This window comes from Emys orbicularis, chromosome 6 (assembly GCF_028017835.1).
Source record: "Emys orbicularis isolate rEmyOrb1 chromosome 6, rEmyOrb1.hap1, whole genome shotgun sequence".
In the NCBI taxonomy this organism is placed as follows: Eukaryota; Metazoa; Chordata; order Testudines; family Emydidae; genus Emys; species Emys orbicularis.
Window position 1 is genome coordinate 88,778,775 of NC_088688.1, and position 22,086 is coordinate 88,800,860.

Sequence of the window (22,086 nt, forward strand, 5' to 3'; positions counted from 1 at the left end):
CTGGGAAAGGTGGATGATAAGTTGCGAGGCGTTGACAACGGCCACAACTGCAGCGATGGTCGCAGCGGGCTCCATGCTTGCAGTGCTGTGGCGTCCGCGCTGTCACTGACCAGAAAAGTGCGCGAACTGATTTCCCGCCGGCGCTTTCAGGGAGGGAGGGCGGGAGTGACGGTTGGATGACGACAGTTACCCAAAACCACCCTCGACACATTTTTTTCCCCAGAAGGCATTGGGGGCTCGACCCAGAATTCCAATGGGCAGCGGGAACTGCGGGAACTGTGGGATAGCTGCCCACAGTGCACCGCTTCCAATGTCGACGCTTGCCCCGTTAGTGTGGACTCACAAAGTCGAATTACTGTCCTTAGTGTGGACACACACGTTCGACTTTGCAATATCGATTCCACATATTCGATTTAAGTAAAATCTAACTACTCTCGTAGTGTAGACATACCCTCAGTCTCTAAAAATGGCCTTTTTTATCCATCCACACAGTTAAAACTCTTCTCTAAGCTACTTGGTGTGCTAAGCACAAGGTGGGATATTAGTTGATGTCTGCTACAGACTACCAAAACACACTAGGGAAAAGGATAACCAACTCTTTATGCACCAATCTTTAATGTGTAGGGATAAAAAAGCTGTATGATGATGGGGGACTTCAGTTGGAGTGACATATGCTGGAGGTGTTGTGCTGCCAGTTTTAATACATCCTTGGAATTTCAAAAGGCTATAGATGACAATTTCCTAACTCAGAAAGCGTTGCATCCACGCTGGGGGAATTCTATATTAGACCTCATCTTGACAGATAAAGGGGAACTGATCACATAGCTAAAAATTAATCATAGCACAGATAAAAGTGATCAAGACTGGGTTAGATTTATAATGTGCAATCAGAATAAACTCCAGACCAGTGATATGTATGCTTGGTGCTTTAAAAGGCCAATTTCACAAGGCTGAAAACAATTATAAATCAAATCAGCTGGAAGGAAGAATTTAATCAGAAAAATGTGACTGATAATGGGGAATTGTTTAAGAACACTCTATGAGCTGCCCCAAAAGCCACATTTGAAGAAGAAAATGGAAGAAAAGGGAAATTGATAGTAATGAATATAAATCAAAAGCTAGGAACTGTAAAAAATTGATAAGAGAAGCAAAGGAACACAAGGAGAAATTTATGGCCAGCAGAATTAAGGACAATAAGGAATTATTAAAATATATTAGGAACAAAAAGAATGTTAACAATGGTATTGGTCCATTAGTAGATGGAAATGGTAGAATTATCACTAATAATGCAGAAAAAGCAATAAACGTTCAATAAATATTTCTGTTATGTATTTGGGGGGAAAAACAGATGATGTAATTATATCATACAATAACACTCTTTCCATTCATTATCGTTTCAGAAGGATGTTAAACAGCAGCTGCTAATGTTAGACATTTTTAAGTTAGCAAGTCAGATAACTTGCATCCAGGAGTTTTAAAACAGCAGGGTGAGGATCTCGTTGGACTGTTAATGTTGATTTTCAATAAGTCTTGGAACACTGGGTATTTCCAGAAGACTGGAAGAAAGCTAATGTTGTGCCATATTTGGAAAGGGTAAACAGAATGACCTGGGTATGTGAGGCATGTCAATCTGACATCGATCCTAAGCAAAATAATGGAGTGACTGATACAGGACTCAATCAATAAAGAATTAAAGGAGAATAATAAAATTAATGTCAATCAGTATGGGTTTATAGGAAAATAGAGCCTATCAAACTAACTTTACAAATATTTTTGATGAGATTACAAGTTTAATTGATAAAGGTAATAGCGTTGATGTAATATACTTAGACTTCTAGAAGGCATTTGACTTGGTACCACATACAGTTTTGATTAAAAAACTAGAATGATATAAAATTAATATGGAACACATTAAATGGGTTAAAAACTGGCTAATGGATCTCAAAATATAGTTGTAAACAGGGAATCATCATTGAATGGGTAGGGGTGTTTCTAGTGGAGCTCTGCAGTGGTCGGTTCTTGGCCCTATGATATTTAAAATTTTTGTCAATGACCTGGAAGGAAACATAAAATCATCACTGATAAAGTTTGCAGTTGACACAAAAATTGGTGTAGTGGTAATTAATGAAGAGGACTAGTCACTGATACAGAGCACTCTGAATTGCTTGGTAAGTTGGGTGCAAGGAAACAATATGTGTTTTAATATGGGTAAATGTAGGAACAAAGAATGCAGGCCATACTTACAGGTTGGGGGACCCTATCCTGGGAAGTAGTGACTCTGGAAAAGATTTGGGAGTCATGATGGATAATTAGCTCCCAGAGCAATACAGTGGTCAAAAGGGCTAATGCAATCCTCAGATACATAAGCAGGGGAATCTCAAGTAAAAATAGAGAGTTTATTTTACCTCTGTATTTGGCACGGATGCAACTGCTGATGGAATACTGACAGTGTCCAGTTCTCGTGCCCACAATTCAAGAAGAATGTTGATAAATTGGAGAGGGTTCAGAGAAGAGCCATGAAAATGAGTAAAGGATATAGTCAAAAAGCTCAATCTGCTTAGCTAACAAAGAGAAAGCTAAGAGGTAACTTTATTACAGTCTATAAGTACCTAGATTTGATAATATGCTCTTCAATCTGGAAAAGAAAAGTATTACATGATCCAATGGCTGGAAGTTGGAGCTTGACAAATTCAGACTGGATAAAGGCACACATTTTTAACGGTGAGGGTAATTAACCATTGGAACAATTTACAATAGGTCATGGGGACTTCACAATCACTGCCAATTTTTAAATCAAGCTTGCTCTAGGAATTATTTTGTGGAAGTTTTATGACCTGTGTTATACAGAAGTCTAGATGATCACAATGATCCCTTCTGGCCTTGAAATCTATGTTTCTAGGTTCTACTATAATATAAATAATAAGTATTTTAAGCAGTGGAATTAAGAATGCCTGAAATATTACTCTTAACTAATGATATATTTTCTACCCTAAAAACATGAGAGAAAAATTGTCACAATGAGAGGAAAAATCTATTTGCAGGAAAAATATAAAGCAATCAAGGAGATATGGGATATTTGGTATAGAGAAACAATATAATGAGTAGACAGTGTATTTTGTGCTAATCATGTTTTTTATTTTGGTGTTAGCTAAAAATCATTTGTCATCTGTAAGGCATTAAATTTGTGGCCTGATCTTCTTATTAAAATTCACTGTCTCTGTGATTTTCAGGGTCGTATAGTCTCTTGCTGTTTTAAATTAATGTGATTATTATGGCTGTTAAATCATCCTCAGCTGGACTGTGGTACAAGGGGCCAATAATGTTATATTGTGCAATTATGAAATGACTTTATAATATAAAACCTCATACTGTGGTGCTTAGCTTTAATACCCATCAGAGTGGTAACAAAACATAGATAAAAATTACCATTTTCTAGATTTTCAAGATATGCTGTTCTGTGGAACAGGGGCTGTCTTTATATGTTCAGCTAACACAATGGGGACTTGATCCTATTTGAGGTCTCTGGACACTTCTGTAATATAATTGGCTTTCCTTCCCCCAATAAGAGGGTGTTGTTTGAGAAAGACTCGGGTAAAGGAAAGTGAATAAAGTGTTCTTTTGGAGTTTAGAGCTAATTGTCACCACTGTAGGAGAAGCAGGCACTGGGAGAGGTAACATTAAAATTTTTGTTGGATCTTAGACAATGTAGTTTCACCTAATTTATTTGTAAACCCCTGATGCTACAATATGAAATAATGTTGTACTTAAATAGTATCTGAGATTCTCCTATTTATATATAAAGAAAGACTCAACTTTTTAAAGGAAACTGCTCTTTAAAAAATAACAATTTGAATTTGCTGCTGTATGGTACCTTGGCTCATTTTCAGTAATGTTTTGGTGAGTAGTGACCACTTTATCAGCAGCCGGTGAAAGACAGACCTAAAGATAGTCAGAGCTATAAAAGATCCTTCATAGAAATAACTATGATAGAAATCCTGGTTAGATGCTGCACACCTATTTTAGCTGATAGATCAAGTAAACAGGTTATGTCATCCTTCAGTAGTACAGAGTCTGCATTTCAGTCATTTGGAACTGCTGGGAGGCGTTTGTAGGCTCAACACTCCCTGTTACTCAGATAGTTCCATGTCAATACATATGCTTCCCAAGGATATGAATCTATACCCACTGCAGGGGAATAATCTTTATACAGTGTGTTTTAAGGTTTTTTTGTTTAGGCTTGGGGAAAAGAGATGGTTACAGCAAACAGAATCCATTCCAGTTTTAAGAAAACTAGTTTGATATCTTCTTTGAGATTTTGATATTCTTCAGTTCCCAGGACAAGTTAATTTTGTGTTTATGTACTTTTCCAGTCATGTATTCAGACTTTCATATTATAGTCTGTACCTGTATGTTTTGGATATGGTATGTGACAGCTGTATTCTAACAGTAAGTCTGTTAGCACTTAAAGTGGAACATTCTGGTATACGTGTGGAGCTGTGCCTGAGAATCTGGTAACAAAAGTTACTGACTAAATATGTTACATTTCAGACACTAATCCAGATAACTCACTCAACAGAATAAAGCTAATCCATTCCTTGTTAGAAATGCTGCCCGCAGTCTCTGAAGGATGTAACAAATACCCCATGCCTAAGCTCTGCAGGGCTCCTCACTGCCTCAAAGTGAAGAACAACGGGAGTTTGACTGGGAGGTTCTGAGGCAGGAGGAGCAAGGATTTATTTTCCCTTCCAGAAGGCAGAGGGAGTAACTTGAGGTGAATCATACTAAATGAGAACTACTCGGTTTTCTAAATTCTGGATCTGTGTCAAATGTAATGGAAAGGCAGGATCGGGTTTCGAGTGTGGCAGTCAGAGCAGAAGTGGAGTGCTAGCCTATAACAGCAAATCTTTTAATTGAAGAAATACCATTGGCTCTGAAAATAAACTGGGGAACAAACCTGTTCTGGGGAGATGGACCAAATTACCCAAGAGGAGTTTCCCTTCTGTAATTTTGTTAGCAATCTTTTTCATTTTGACAGAGTCATTATATTTGGTTATTTTTTATTTTATTTTATTTTATTTATAATTACAAGACCAGTGGTTACTCAAGTGTATTTTTGTTAATCAGTTTGGGCACCCCATGGAAGACTTTGAGTTTAAAGTGATATATCAGGTCAGTATTCTATGCATGTACTTTGTATTTTTGCATTTGTTATTTTTTCAGTCCTATGGTATATCTCCTCATGTGGCTAAATCAAGGAGAAGCTCAGGATAATTCAGGAAAAGTGCCCTTTGCAGGGCTAGAGTCCATAGTTTAAAAGATACACAAAAATGTTGCTGTTTGGGAAAGTTTTAGGCCTCTGAAGAAAGCAAACATTGAGGTATATCCTAGAAGGCAGGATGTCCAGGACAGAATAGGTACAAATGAGAATTTGCCGCTCACATGTATTCTTTGGTGACAATCTGGAAGAGTCAAGACCATGATTCAGCAAAACATGCCAAGACATGCTTGAAGATTAAGCATCTTTTTGAACAGGAATGGATTTAAGCACTTGTTTAGGTGCTTTGCTAAAAATGATGTCCAGGTGCCCATGCCTACAATGAGTACAGTAAGTAAACCCCTCTGAAATAGGTCATCTAACTATGATCTGTATAGCAATTTACTGCAGGGGCTTTTCCTAGGCGAACAAGACAATTTATTCAGATTTGGTGAAGAGCATATGAGAAGGGAAGAGAAAATTCACTTCCTGTTTTGGGGCTAGGGTAGAAGTTTGCTACACAGCCCCAGCCCCTCTCGTGTGGCTCCCAGTCCAATCTATGTACTGGATTCGAGTCCTGCGTTTCTGCCTTCATCATCTCTCTGTGTAAGCCTATACGCTATTGACACAAAGACCCTCTTTGCAATATTCAGGCAGTGCAGAGGGTTCTTCTGAACAGCCACTCTGGTAGCAAGTCTCATTTTAAGCAGTGTGGAGGGCCTTTTGTAGGCCTTCTTCACCGGGATGAATTTCACCCATTGAAATACTATAAAGGCTTAATTTACTCTCCCCCCCTCCGAAAATCATACATCCAGATGTAACTAATTGTTATAGTGCTTATTCATTACCTATTTTTTTTAATACTTATTGGCTAATAAGACAGGACATTGGTGGATTAATAGGAGTTTGATACACAGTTCCATAAGTGTTCAAATGACAGCAACAACAAAAAATGTAAGTGCGGGTTTAGTAACTAATGGAAAAAAATGTGGGCTTTGTTTACATTTCCTTTGATCACTTTTTAAAACAAACATGCTTTAAATACTAGCCATCCAACTGGTGTACCTTACTTATTAAAATGTTTTCTTATTGGGTGGGATCCAAAGTCCTGTAACAGTCTAAACCAGTGGCCTCCAAAGTGGGGTGCGCAAGAGGATCCTTGGGGGTGCGTGGCAGGAGGAGCGCTTTTTTTTTGCTTCGGCGTGGCAGGGGGTGCATGCTCAAAATTTTTTTACTGATAGGGGTGCGCGATCAAAAAAGTTTGGAGACCACTGGTCTAAACAATACTGTGGTTCATTGTTTGTTTATTTATTACTGTTTAAAAGTGGTGGTGAATTTTTTTTTAAATCTGGTCTAGGTTAGTATTGTGCCGAATTAGTAAGCATCTCATGGCTGTTATTTAGCCTCTGTGAAAAGAGATCATGGTGGTCTGTGTGAGGCAGTTGTGACTTGTAGGAGTACTGCAACTGTCTGAACTTTGTCTTGGCCCACATGACATGGCATAGGTCAGGGTTACAAAAGGTTGTACCCTGTCGCATACTAGGGGTCGGTATCCACTGACTCCAGTTGCTTCTGTTATTGTCTGAGTTCAGCTCCCAGTGAACAAGAGTCCATATCATGAAATTGCCACCACATTTGGCACTAATTGACAGCTGCCTTAGTCTTGACAGAAAGGACAATGATTGGATGGACGCGGGCACTGAATAGTTTCAGCCCTAGAGGTCTTCCCTTCAGGGCATCTTTCCACATTGTGGAAAGTCTGCTGTTCCACTGTCCATACTGTTGTATGTATCTTGTGGCTAAACAGAGGAACTCATTCTCCACTGGTCACTCTCTAGGATTTTTTATGAGAATTAGATTCACTGAGATCTTTGTTTAAAGTTTTCATTTTAACTAGAGAATATTATTTTCAAATGAAAAACATGATGAACAAGAATTTCTTGAAATCTTTTCCTTCTGGTTTTCTAAGCCCTTTTTTTATTGGGGTGGAGGATTAGGACATTTGGTAGAATTTTAGATAGGAAGGCTTTTTATATTCTTGAAGTGTTTCCAACTCTCACAATATTTTTTTAAAGGTTCTCTAGAATTTCTCATTTCTACCTACCAACTTTTGAAGTTTTGCCCTTATCCAGTATGTTCACCACCTCCCATTACTCACTGTCAATGGAACTAAACCACAGACTTCTCTCAGAAAGATGGCCACAATGTCTACATAACCTTTGTAGAGAAAAGTGAGGCTTCCACTAACAAAGATGGATTATCTCTCCTATCGTTTCCAATGGGGCTGCAGCCAGACTGCTGTATGAGGACCAAATGGAGGCAGGAGAATGTGGAGGTGCAGAGAATGACACTGGTAGTGGTCGGGGAAGAGAACACGAAAAAGGAGTGAGTTAGGTAACTAAAGAATTGAAGGAATGTTGGAAGGTCCAGGGACAGACTGAGGGGGAGGCAGCAGAGAGGGAGAATGAGATAGGTAGCAGACTGATGAGAATATGAGGGGGAAGTAAATTAGGGGGTAGATGGGAGACAGGCGGCTGGAGGAGCAGGTAGGGAGTACATAAGTAAGACAGCTGCCTATCCTGTCTAGACAGGGAGAGGGTTAGAGATGGGTAGGACAACAACTCCCCACAACTCAAGGGTTAGGAGAGGATGAGATGCGTGTCATCTGAGCAGTGACTAGAGAGGTGGGGTGTGTGTGTGTGTGTGTGTGTGTTGAATTCTGACCCTGAGATGATCACAGGTGGTTTCCTCAAAAGGTGAAGAAAAATCAGAAAGCAGGTAAAAAATGTGATTAAAAATCATGATTTTAAGCCTATTTAATTTTTGAAGTATTTTACTTTGGTTTTAGTTCATTATTTTTGAATGCTTGGCGTTCGTCATACTGATCTGGCCCTAGGCATGCTGCTTCTTGGAAATATTGAATTCCAAGTATATAGTGTGTCATACAGTTTTAATTAAAACAGGTTTATAAATAAGATTGTAATAATATTTTCTTTTTTCTGTGTTTAATAAGAAATGAAGGGGGAAAAGACAGAAAATAGGGGATTAAATTCATTAGACAACTTTTAAGGAAATAACTTTTCTTGCCCAAAAAGCTAAAGGATACTAACAGATGTAAAATTTTAAAACATTTCCTCACTTTTGATAACAAGCTATTTTAAAAATTTCATACTAATTTGAAAACTGGATATACTTTAGATTTCTCATTGTATGAAATAAATCCTAAATAAGCGTTGTTTTGAGAATACAAGTTATCTTCTTGTAAAAATAAGATACTAGATGTGATGGGTAGTGAAGTTTCACAAACAGTACATTGCACACAGCACAGATGCATTTGTGTATACATACCCCCACACGTTATTTTACTACTCTTCTAATGAAATATTGGTGATGACAAATTCAGATAGTAAAAATCTGAGCCCCAGCTGGGTGATATATTTTAAAGTACTGATTACTATTCCATCACTGCTATTTTGACATAAAGGGGTCATTATTTTACCCTCTTATAACTATAGAAACCACTTTACTGCTTTATGGAGCATCTACAGACTGAAAAAAGATTCTCTTAATTTTCTCCCACTTCACAGATGAGATATTAGCAAACTTTTTTCCCATTGTATGTTTAGATATGTCTGATTATAGTTCTAATCTTTTTTAGGGGGAGGGGATGGCCCAAGATAATGCTGTCCCTAAATTGAGCTTTCAGTATTGGCTGGATAAGGCTGTTGAGTGGGGTCAAACCACCACTTTGGAATCCCAGCAAGATGTCTGCCTTCACTTGCCTAAATTACAGGAGTTTCTACAGCAGATTTATGAACCCTTGAAACATATGGTAAGTAATTTAGCAGGAAGAATGAACTGTTTTGAAGACTGCCTCAAACAATCTGAACCCCATGTTTTGACAAAACCAAAAAGTGAATGGTAGCAGAGAGGCTTGTGGTATTGACCTAATGTATTGCTGGATAAAAGAGGCAAATTGGGGAAACAGCCACAGGTAATGCAAACAGGAATGTGTTTCCTGTGTCCCTGATTTATTGTGAAAGGAGCTTTTTTTTCTTGATTGGTTATGTTGTCACATGAGATTTCCTAGCCAATCGAGTAGACTCTTTTAAAAACTCTTTAAAATAAACACAAATTTGATTCTTGTTGTCAGGTCATAAATTGGATTATTTAAAGGCCTTTACATGCAAAATTGTAAGTGATCCCTTAAATCCTAAAGAGTCTGTTGACATGCTAAACCCAGTGCTTGGCATATATAGTGATTTCCAGCACTATGGTCCGATCACTGGCAAATGTTACTAACTATTCTGGTTAGTAATTTGAATATTGTATTTAATCTTTCTTTCTTTCTTTCTTCCTTGGTGTAGTCAGGTAAACTTTAGGTGGTGTTTTTTCTTGCAACTTTTGTGTGCATTGATTCATCATAGCAGTTTTCAATAATACAGTATCAAGTTGTGAGGTTAAAATGCTCTTCACCTCATGAAAAGATTAACAAAAGAAAAGTGTTATTTTTTTTTCTGAAGTTAAAGTGCAGTTTTCAAATTGATTTTTGTGTGTGTATGTATACTTTAAGAATAGAGATTTTTATATGAGAATAAAAATAAAATCTGTTTTTTTTTAATGTTGCTACTTCGGTGAGTACTTTCTGAGGTTTGGCCTCAAATGGACCTTCTGTATATGGCCCCAGAAAGTCTAGGACCAGCCCCAATCTGAGACAAATCTGAGGAATTTATTGCAGCAGCAGGAGATGGTTATTGTTTCTGCTACTTGCACATTATCTCAGCACACTACCATTTTTAAAGCCTTCATTTATTAGACAGTAAAGCTACAAATACTTAAAAATAGGCTGATTGCATAAGGGTCTATATAAACCTCACTATCTACTACTTTTTATAGTGAAGCTGCTTTCTATTTGGTTAAATGTTCCTTGTTTTTTTGGTAGGTTCAGTGTCTGTTAAATTTTATGTTGTGACTGACTCGTTATGATGTCATTTGCCATGCAGTAAGCAGGAGTAGTAATATGTAGATACTTATCTTTATGCCATAGCTTCTATTAGTTTCTTCACAAACTCCATGGCATAATGTAAGAAAACTATAGGGATCAACAGACTACTTTAATTGTATTTTACTACTTGGAAATTTGTGTTATTTACAAATATTATAGCCTTTCCTGACTACTCCACATAAGGAAAATGAAGTTAATTTCCCAATATAATTAAACATTACCCTAAGGGAAATATAGCTGAGGTTTAGCTGACCTGGATGAAGTATTAAGTTACAGCTGTGGCCTGAAAGCTTTGCTTTTATTAAATATCTGAAGGTCTTCTGCTCCCCAATGTGTACCTTTAGCAAAATAATAATGTAATTTACAGTTATCTAGGTAATTAATGATAATCAAGTATTTTTGGTGTTCAGTACATTATGTTTTTGTTTACAGAATTCCACTACTGCAATTCAGAGGTTCCCTTTAATTGGTCAATTACTAGGAAGACTTTGTTGGAATCCCTTTGTTGTAGGATATGGTAAGAACTTGAAACTAGCTTTCTGCAATAGTTTCTAGAATTTTCCTTTCAAATTGTATTTTTTTAAATTTCTGGGCACATACTTTGATAGCTCATAAAAATATGAGAATGCAGATAGTTTGTTTTGAATTATGTTACTGATCAGAAACTATGGTACTTGTTCCATAATCTCACCTCTGTTCTAAAATCCATCCACTCCCTCTTCCCTTGAATAAGTAAGAGGTTCTTCAAGACATCTGCAAGGTAAGGGGTCTCAGTGATTACCTGCCTCTTTTTTCTCAAAACCTTCCCCAAAGTGCTTGAATGAATCCTTCCTGACTGTAAAATTTTATCAGGAGGCTCTCACCTCTCCTTGCATCAGTTATTTAAAAATCCTTTGTAGGGTTTCTGGAAGCCTAACTCTCAGACTCCTTCCACTATTCCCAGAGACTTGTTCGAGGAAAATGCAAAATCTCTTCTTAGTAAAAGAATCTCTGTTGTTGGCACTGCCCTTCCCCTCTTCAGAAGGATGAAAGCTGACAGGTGCGGAGGAGCTCGTGGTTTGGACAGAGACATCCATTAGGGGAGGATCTATTAATGGAGATTATATCCTAGTAAGGAGAAGAGGATGGAAGATGATAAAATACGGGTAGGATCAGATGAGAAACAGTCAAATGAAAAAGAGTCCCATTCAGTTACATCAGATAATGGCAGACAGCTAAAAGGTGACAATTTTTTAAGTGCTTATATATATAAATGTTAAAAGTCTAAATACTAAGATGGGTGAACTTGAGTCCCTCATATTAAATGAGGATATTGATATAATAGGCATCACAGAAACTTGGTGGAATGAGGATAATCAATGAGCCACAGTAATATCAGGGTGCAGAATATATCGGAAGGATAGAATAGGTTGTACGTGGGGGAGTGAAAGAAAGCATAGAGTCACATGAAGTAAAAATCTTAAATGAACTAAACTTGTACCATAGCATCTCTATGGATAGTAATTCCATGCTTGAATAGCAGGAATATAGCAGTAGGGATATACTACCAACCACCTGACCAGGATGTTGATAGTGACTGTGAAATGCTCAGGGAGATTAGACAGGCTATTAAAAAAAAAAAAACCCTCAATAATAACGGGTAGGGCTCCGTGTCTGTCATGCTGGTCGCAGAAGTCACGGAATCCATGACTTTCTGCAACTTCCATGACTTCTGCAGCAGCCCGTGTGGCTGATCCAAGGGCTACTCAAGCCCTGAGCAGCGGTTCCTGGGGTGGCCAGAGCAGCCGCTGCTCAGCGGCCCCTGACAGCCTATGCCGCTGGGCCCTCCCCCCCAGCAGCAGCCCTGCCACCCCCCCAAGATTTAGTCAGGGGTATTTATAGTATAAGTCATAGACAGGTCATGGGCTGTTAGTTTTTGTTTATTGCCCATGACCTGTCTGTGACTTTTACTAAAAATACCCGTGACTAAATCGTAGTCTTAATAATGGGGGATTTCAACTGTCCCCATATTGACTGGGTACATGTCCCCTCAGGACAGGATGCAGAGATAAAGTTTCTTGACACCTTAAATGACTGCTTGTTGGAGCAGCTAGTCCTGAAACCCACAAGAAGAAAGGCAATTCTTTATTTTGTCCTTAATGGAGCACAAGATCTGGTCCAAGACGTGAATATAGCTGAACCACTTGGTAATAGTGACCATAACATAATAAAATTTAACATCCCTGTAGGGGGGAAAACACCAAAGCAGCCCACAATGGTAGCATTTAATGTCAGAAAAGGGAACTACACAAACATGAAGAAGTTAGTTAAACAAAAATTAAAAGGTACAGTTACCAAAAGTGAAATCCCTTCAAGCTGCATGGAAACTTTTTAAAGACACCGTAACAGAGGTGCTCAATTTAAATGGATATCCCAAATTAAAAAACATAATAAGAGGACCAAAAAAGTGCCACCATGGCTAAACAACAAAGTAAAAGAAGCAGTTAGAGGCAAAAAGGCATCCTTTAAGAAATGGAAGTTAAATTCTATTGAGGAAAATAGAGAGGCGCATAAACTCTGGCAAGTGAAATGTAAAAGTATAATTAGGAAGGCCAAAAAAGAATGTGAAGAACAGCTAGCCAAAGACTCAAAAAGTAATAGCAAACAATTTTTTAAGTACATCAGAAGCAGGAAGCCTGCTAAACAACCAGTGGGGCCATTGCAGAGAAACTAAATGAATTCTTTGCATCGGTTTCCATGGCTGAGGATGTGAGGGAGATTCCCAAACCTGAGCCTTTCTTTTTAGATCTAAGGAACTGTCCCAGATTGAGGTGTCATTAGAGGAGGTTTTGGAACAAATTGATAAATTAAACAATAATAAGTCGCCAGTGCCAAGTAGTATTCACCCAAGAGTTCTGAAGAAACTCAAATATGAAATTGCAGAACTACTAACTGGTATGTAACCTATCATTTAAATCAGCTTCTGTACCAGATGACTGGACGATAGCTAATGTGACACCAATTTTTTAAAAAGGCTCCAGAGGCGATCCCAGCAATTACAGGCTGGTAAGCCTAACTTCAGTACCAGGCAAATTGGTTGAAACTATAATAAAGAACAGAATTATCAGACACATAGATGAACACAATTTGTTGGGGAAGAGTCAGCATGGTTTTTGTAAAAGGAAATCATGCCTCACTTATCTACTAGAATTCTTTGAGTGGGTCAATAAGCATGTGGACAAGGGGGAATCCAGTGGATATAGTGTACTTAGATTTTCAGAAAGCCTTTGATAAGGTCCCTCACCAAAGGCTGTTAAGCAAAGTAAACTGTCACGGGATAAGAGGGAAGGTTCTCTCATGGATGGGTAACTGGATAAAAGATGGGAAACAAAGGGTAGGAATAAATGGTCTGTTTTCAGCATGGAGAGAGTTAATTCCTCAGGGGTCTGTACTGGGACCAGTACTGTTCAACATATTCATAAATGATCTGGAAAAAGGGGTAAACAGTGAGGTGGCAAAATTTGCAGCTAATACAAAACTACTAAAGGTAGTTAAGTCCAAAGCAGACTGCGAAGAGTTACAAAGGGATCTCACAAAACTGGGTGACTGTGCAACAAAATGGCAGATGACATTTAGTGTTGATAAATGCAAAGTAATGCACATGGGAAAGCATAATCCCAACTATACATATAAAATTATGGAGTCTAAATTAGCTGTTACCACTCATGTGATAAATGAAGGGGAGAATAGCTCCTTTTTATGGACACCCAGCCAGCCAGTTAGCTATACAATTCCTCTTAGTAGCTGTTTTCTACTTGCTTTACCTGTAAAGGGTTAAAAAGTCCATAGGTAAAAGGAAGGGAGTGGGCACCTGACCAAAAGAGCCAATGGGAAGACTAGAGCTTTTTAACATTGGGAAAAAACGAGTGTGTGTGTGTGAGTGTGAGTGAGTGAAAGGGCTTGAGGGAACCCCGTAGGAAGGAATTCCCACGTGCGCCTTCCTGAGTTCTCAAAGGAGTTTTTGCACTTGGGTGGTTGCAGCATCAACCCATCCAAGGTCAGAGAAAAGCTGTAACCTTGGAAGTTAAATACAAGCCTGGAGTGGCCAGTATTAATTTTTAGAATCCTTGTGGGCTCTCACCTTCTGCACTCAAAGTGCCAGAGTGGGGAATCAGCCTTGACAATTATGACAGGCCCACCGTATACATCCTTTCAGAGGAACAGGTTGGTGAATGAGACCTTTTCCTAAGTTCATCCCCAAAGTGGTATAAGAATTCCACCTGAATCATCTGTCACCTTACCACTCTTCTTCCTGAAGCATCACTCTTCGCTGAGAGAAAAGACGCCTCGTATTTGGATGTTTCCAGGACCTTGCTTTACTACCTCAACAGGACTAAGCCATTCAAGCTCTCTCCCCCTGCCTCTCTGTAGCCATATCAGCGTGTCAGAAGGTCAAGCCATCTTGTTTGAGAGACTTTCATAGTGGGTCATACAGTGTATTTCCACCGGCTGTCAGCTGGCTGGTGAGCCTCTCCCACTGAGAGGGTACAGACAGCATCTTCTGCCTGCTTCAGAAATGTGCCAGTCTCTGAGATCTGCAAGAAAGTCATGAGAAGCAACCCACTCACTTTTGTTAAACATTATGCCTTTGATATGGTAGCCTGGTTGGATGCCAGACTCAGGAGTACAGTACCGCAATCAGTTTGACCGACACTGCTGAAAATCCTCATTCCTGCTGATCACAGAGGACGCTACTTGCCAGTCATCTAGAGCGGGATCCTCACTGACTCATGCTCAAAGAAAGAATAGTTACCTACCCTACAGTAACTGTGGTTCTTTGAGATGATGTAGTCAGTGTGAATTCCACAACCTGTCCTCTGTTCCTGCTTTTGGAATCTTCAGCAACACAGGTTTTGAATTGCAAGGGAACTGAGGGAGGGGTGCAGCCATCCCCCCCCTTCATGCCCTCATATTGGAGCACAAGGAGGCACAGAGCACATGCCTAGCACCAATGGACACTACTAGTCAAGAAAGTCCAGTCTCGTATGCATGAGACATATGTCCACCTACAGTTGATCCACGCTGACTATAACATCTTGAAGAGCTACAGTTACTGTAGGGTAAGTAACTGTTCTTTATAGTCTGTGAGTCCCTGATTAAACAATTATAATACAATGTAATCTTTTGCCCCATCACTTCTGCTTTTTCTTCTCCCTCTCCCTGAATAAAGTTTTGATTGTGTGAATTATGTAATTCCATATTTTTATTAAGAACTTCTGTATGGCATACTGTAAATGTAAATGTGTGTGCATAAGCAGGGATAAGACAGAGACAGGGTTGAAAATAGTTGAACTAGATTCTGTTTTTTGTAGGATGTATGGACTTGTGTTCTTTTGTCTGTATAAAACATCTTTACTGCTTATTACTTAAATATTTTTGGTTTTGCATTAGCAATGTAGCAATTTTGAGATAATTTTAATCACATGTATTGTAACAGTGGTGTTTTTAATAAAATTTAAAATTTAAAATTTTTGACTCCCAAAAGTATAGGACTGTAATAGGGTTGGTTGGAACAAGAAATAATTATTTGTTTAATTTCTCTCCTAAATAATTTCAGACTGGGAATTTTTTTCATTGAAATGGTGCTTTTGAAGATGATAAAATTGTTAAAATGCAAAGTGTGCAAACAGCTGAATTCTAATTGTCTGTATTGAGTGAACATTGAAAGCACAAACCAGAACTAGGACATTTAGAATTTCTAGTGAATGGTACACAAGATGCCTATTTTACATGGATCTTAAACAAACTAGGAAATTATGTAGGCTCATAAAAATGTATATTAAAAAGATCCCAATGCACATAACAACAAAACTGTAGTTAGTTAAATATGTGTGTTTGATAACCATTTCTTTGCAGAGATGTTAGTCAGTGGGAGGCCAGTGATGGCCTACAGGCTTGTTGGACATTTATTGAAGAATACTGGTTTAAATCAATAGTAACATCTTTGATCACCTGGTGAAAATACAGAAGTTACTTAATGAAGCTTGTATTTCTTGTCTGCAGGCTTTGCCAACAAAGTACTTCTAAATGATACTGTTTATTACATCCTGGATGACAAGTATATTGAGAACAGCAAAAGTCATTGTAGGGGATCATTTTAATGCTATAATTTCTTCTCCCACCATTCCTAAAACCCTTTGAGTAATAGTGTTTTATATTATTATTAAAAATAATAGCACTTAGTAAGCTAATGTTGTATCAGAGCTTCTCTACTATTAAACCCAGTTTTTGTAGGTTTACAGTATAACCATAAAATTTTACTCTGGGCTGGAATTTGAGATATAAGCTTAGCCTCTGCTAAAGAGCAATATTTAAAACATTTTAAAAAATATATAATTATACTCCTATTCAGAACTAAATTTTGGGAAAGAGTCCACAAGCCTGAGTAAACTGGCTATGCAGGCACACAGACTTGCTCAAAAGACATTAGAATCAGAATCCTCAGCTCCAACTTTCTAATTGTCTGTGTTTACATGGACAGGGGCTCTTCTGTAGTGTATGGTGGAGTACCGGACATGGCCTGTTGTTTCTCACATATATAGGTTATGGGCTAGTAGAACTGTGTAGTGCATGGACCTACTGGCTATATCCATTCATTTCCTTTGATCCATTCACCAATCTACCCTTCTGTGGTCCTGAAGAGAAAGCCACAATGGAGCTCGGTTGTGCAGTGTTTAGGAGTTTGCGGAGTCTTCCTATGCGCCTTATGGCTTGGCTCCACTGTGCAGCAGAACTGTCACATTGCCACAGCATGTGGTGTCTAATACATCCATCTACAGGGCCCCAAGATTTTCACCCATGTTATGAATTACTTTTACAAATCCATAATTGAAATTTGCAGGGATAAAGTTCGTTTACTTGTGTGTGTATATATAGGTAAGGTTATGATAAAATAGTAATAAATCTTGTCTAACAATGGCTTATAATTATGGCTAATGATGTTAAAGAAAAATACAAAGATATTTAAACACTTACTGCACATTAACTGTAATCACTATTTTAAAAGAGTCACTATGCTATGCATGATTTTAAAGATGATCTGAATACTGTATAGGCTTCAATATTTTTAATATAATCTGTGCAGTTCATTGTGTTCTATGCTTTTACATGTTTTTTAAAATTACTATTGAAGGAAATGAACACACAAGAACTACATGTGAATAATATTAAGGTTGTGATGTGAATCTGATCGAATAGATGCCTTTAAAGTTAAGATTGACATTTGGGCCTTGGGTTTGATATTTTAATAAGGATAGAAGATTGCTGTGTATACGTTTAGTCTATATTTTTACTTTATTTTTTTTAATGTATCCTTATTTGCTTTTGTTTCTTCAGATGAGAGCCAGAAAACTCTAATGTGGTGCTTATGTTGTCTGTACAGCAATGAACCACAGAACCCTGTGGAATTGAAGGCTAACAGCTGGATACTGGTAAGTGAATGAATCCTCCCCTTGACTGCTTTGAATTAAATTGATTATTTAAAGGTGCTACATCTATAGCATAGAGACAGTGTGTAATTTCAGAAACCGCTCCAAAGACAACCTACATACATGTTGTGTTGAAATATGTTCCACTCTAATTATAACATAATCTGTGCTAGCCTGTCATTTTGAATGTTAAAAAGATGCGGTGCTCAAATTAGGGTAGTTTTAATGGCCTTTATACAGTGGAGCCCTAAATCTAGTAATTGCAAGTCAGGAACAAAGACCAGAAATCAGAAAGGAAGAAAGTGCTATAAAAGAGAACCTTTCAATTAGGGTAGAATAAAATAATCTGGAGACGTGCCATTGTTTTGAAAACAATTTATATTTGCTCTGTAATTTAGGTCTTTTCTGTTGCTGTGTTTTTGTTTAATCTCTCTTGCCTATGGAGAAGCTAATTGTATCCAAACTTTCTTTAGAGACAGTTAGTGAAAGAAAATACTTGTGTGCAGATTTATATTTAATGAGCTGTAAGAAATAATGAATACTTAAACCACTTTAATGCCCCATTCAGGGTTAATGTAGGCACATCTGTTGTTCACATTTTATGCACTTACTCCCTGAGCCAAAAAAGCACAACCTTAAGCACGAGTGCTTAAAGTTAGGCATGTGCTTAAGCGATTTGCTAAATTGGGGACTTAAAGCACATCTAGTTAGATTAGTGTAATTTCATTGGACTGACATTCACCCAAAACAAGAGATGATAAAAATATTGATGGAATGGTTAAGAGTCTCAGATATGTAGGCCTTCAGGATAATAAGTAATTGAGCTGATATAATCTATTACAGAGGTGGGCAAACTATGGCCCATGGGCCTCATCTGGCCCGTGGGACTGTCCTGTCCGGCCCCTGAGCTCCTGGCCGGCGAGCCCCCGGCCCCTCCCCCGGAGCCACACCGCCATGTGCTTCTGCAGGGCAGCACAGCAGTGTGTCTGGCTCTGGCTGGGCGGCGCGGCTGCCAGACTTGCCACTCTGAGCGGCATGGTAAGGGGGCCGGGGGATTGGATAAGGGGCAAGGGGTAGTCAGGGGACAGGGAGCAGGGGGCACTTGGATGGGGCGGAGGTTCTGGGGGGGGCGGCGGCGGTCAGGGAACGGGGAACAGGGGGGGTTGGATAGGTGTGGGAGTCCCGGGGTGCCTGTCGGGGGTGGGGGTGTGGATAGGGGTTGGGGCAGTCAAGGGACAGGGAGCAGGGGGGATTGGATAGGGGGTGGGGTCCTGGGGGGGTGGTTAGGGTCGAGGGGTCTTGGGAGGGGGTGGTCAGGGGACAAGGAAGTGGGAGGGGGTTGGATAGGGGGCGGGGGGCCAGGTTGTTTTGGGAGGCACAGCCTTCCCTACCCGGCCCTCCATACAGTTTTGCAACCCCGAAGTGGCCCTTGGGCCAAAAAGTTTGCCCATCCCTGATCTATTAGCTGAAATCTTTGCTAATGTTGCAGAATTTTTGAGGTTTATCAAAGCAATTCATTTGTTGATTATATATTTCAATTCATATGTATCCATCTCTAGCTTCTACAGTAAAAAATTACTAATCTTAAAAAAATAAGGGCCTGATACTGCAAATATGTATGCAGGTGAATAACTTCCTACATCAGTAAGGTCACTCATATGCATACACATTTGCTGGAATTGAGGTGAAATCATTAACTCCTTAGTAATTCAGGGTCTAGCCCCCTTCTTATCCCACTCCTTTCTTGAGAGTCTGAAAAAACTGATAGGCCTCAGAACTTGTCCTGAAGGTCAATATGCTTGGGATTCACTGTGCTGTAGAGTTACTATGGTTTTAGTTAAAGATGCACTACAAAGGACTTATTTTTTTAAATGTGCTTGTGTCCTTCTTTGCGTTTTTATGATGTGTAAAGAATGTAAATTTTTTTTTAATATGTGGAGTGAGGTGGAAAGCTAGCTTTATTCGTACATTTTACCTTAAATATATCAGATTATTAAGTCTCATCTTTCCTGATCCTTTTTCCCAAATGCTAATTAGATATTCAAGTTAAAGAGCTGTTGACAAAAGACACAAAAAACTGCCCAAAGTATTTGAAAACAGTCTGAGTAAAAATCCTTTCTCTTCTTATTTTACCTTTCACTCTCTCGACTCTTGGGATGTCGTCATTTCACAAGTTCACCAGTCATTACAGAGTCTTCCTGGTAACATGAGACCTGAGTTTCTAATGTAAAAAACAAGCAGGAATTAATTTTTTTCAGGCCTTCTTTGTACACCTTAAAATCCCAAAAGGTCACAAGTCTATTCTGCAGGCCATCTTTAATAAATATTCACTGTTGCCTGAAGTTAATAAACAATCTACGAAATAGACGGAGGAATAAAACAACTTACCTTGATTTAGCTACCTGTGTGACAGTAGTGTAGACTGATTCCTCAAATGCAAATCAGATGCAGTTACCTTACTAAGCAATTGTATTACTACAGAGCAGCTTCTCTTTTAAAACAATGAAAAGAGAAAAAATAGTGGCTAAATAAAGAAAGAAAATGTATTTTAACCACACAAACTGAATGTACATAGAAATGACAATGTATCAATGCCAGAGTGCATTTTTTCTGCTGTTTTGGTTGCCTGTGCAAAAGATATTAGTTTATTTTTTTGTGACAAAAAGAAACAAATCTGTTCTCTGTGTGTAAATGGATTGTGATGGGGAAAAAATCAGTGTGTATTCATTCTGTATCCTCTTTACTCTCACAGTTTCTAAGGGCTAAATCTTGACCAAGACACCACAACAAAATGATGCAGAGATTCTGTCATTGTAGAAGTCCTCCTGTTGATTTGGGCAAGATTCTCCATAATGAGCTATGGAGGCATGCTATGGCATGCACTTAACTGCTGATCTGACCAGGAGCAAAATTCATGCTGCTTCATAGCACTTGTTGTAGATTGTAACATACCTATTAGCCAGCTAAGGGAAGGCTAGAGATAGACTTTTATCTACCATATCCACTTGCATACGTTGTTTTTAGATGAGTGTACACACCTGACAGCATCCTGCCTATTCTTTGAGTACTTTCTTGAGGCCTGATTCAAAGCCCATTGAAGTTTGGATCAGGTCCGTAGTGCTATTGTAAGATCCTGTGCTGTTACTTCCACCTGCCATTAACCTTACTGCAGCACAGAGGAGAATTTGCTTTATGTGTAGCTTCAAGTCATTAATTTTATTTTCAACCCTAGCAAGTTGTCAGGAATCAAGTAAAATCAGCCAAAGGTGACTTTATAGCTAGGAGCTTAGTTGTGCTCTATTATTTGGTCTTATTTCTTTATTTGCACAGTGCCATTTGTGTTCATAGTTTTTTAAAGACAATTAAAAATTAACATTCTCTGCTCTGGGAGGTTTGCAGACTATGCTCCTGATCCAAGGCCCACTGTAACACATGGGACTTTTCCATTGACTTTAACGGGCTTTGGATCAGACCCTAAATTAGACATAACATAGCAAGGGTTGATCACAAAAGGGTAATGAAGTTGGTGTGGGAGGATGGAAGGCATGAATTTGACTGGTGGTGAGATATTCTAATTGTTACATATTCATCTTGTAAGTTAATTAAAATTTATAAAAGATTTAAAATTTAATATCGTAGAATTTGGGGATGGTGAGAGGAAGATAAATGGAAATAAATGATTTTGGGGGTGGGATTAGTGAGTAAGGTTGCATAGTGCACAGACTCAGACAAAAATTTGAGATTAAAAGATACTTTACAAGTCTTACTACTGATGCTTGAAAGGATACGGTTGAAGTATTTCCCCCAATGATTAAATTCTCTTTCTCTCACTGTTTCTTTACTGTGCACCTTACTTTCATCTTAAAATGTTCTAAACTGTTTTTCCTAAAGGTACCTAGTTAAGGTAAATTGTTTTATTCCACCATCGTCCTTTGTAGATGGTATCATAATTTCAATCAATGTGATGTAATTAGGACCATATAACTCCCCATTTGGAAACTTGAACCAGAAGTTAGTTAGTTTGCCATTTTCACACTCAATTGCATGTGAAAACCAATTTGTCACTGTAGGTTTGCTTGTGACAGCTGGCATATTTTTATTTTTTAAATTGTTTTTTATTAAAACATTTTTAAAATAAAGAATTCTGAAGCAGTTGGGTTTTTTGGACACGTGAACCCACATATAGTGCATTAGAAGTTGTTTCCTATAGCAGTGGTAACTTGGTCACATTGAGACTATATACTAATAGGATACAGAACTATATAAACATACATACAGTATGTAAAAAAAGACTGAAATATATTTGCTATGGGAACTGTAATTTTGAACTTTGTCTCATGTGTTTTTGAATTCTATAAAAT

The 22,086-nt window shown here is 38.4% G+C and overlaps 1 protein-coding gene across 1 annotated transcript in view; it reads left to right on the forward strand.

Annotated features, from left to right (window-relative positions):
- The first annotated feature begins 8,912 nt into the window (after positions 1-8,912).
- FANCC (FA complementation group C) overlaps positions 8,913-22,086 on the forward strand; it is a 105,211-nt gene continuing 92,037 nt past the window's right edge. Inside the window, exons 1-3 of the mRNA XM_065406349.1 lie at positions 8,913-9,086; positions 10,692-10,776; positions 17,634-17,728. Coding sequence (XP_065262421.1) covers positions 8,922-9,086; positions 10,692-10,776; positions 17,634-17,728 — 345 coding nt within the window. The 5' untranslated portion in view covers positions 8,913-8,921. The remainder of the gene's footprint in view (positions 9,087-10,691; positions 10,777-17,633; positions 17,729-22,086) is intronic.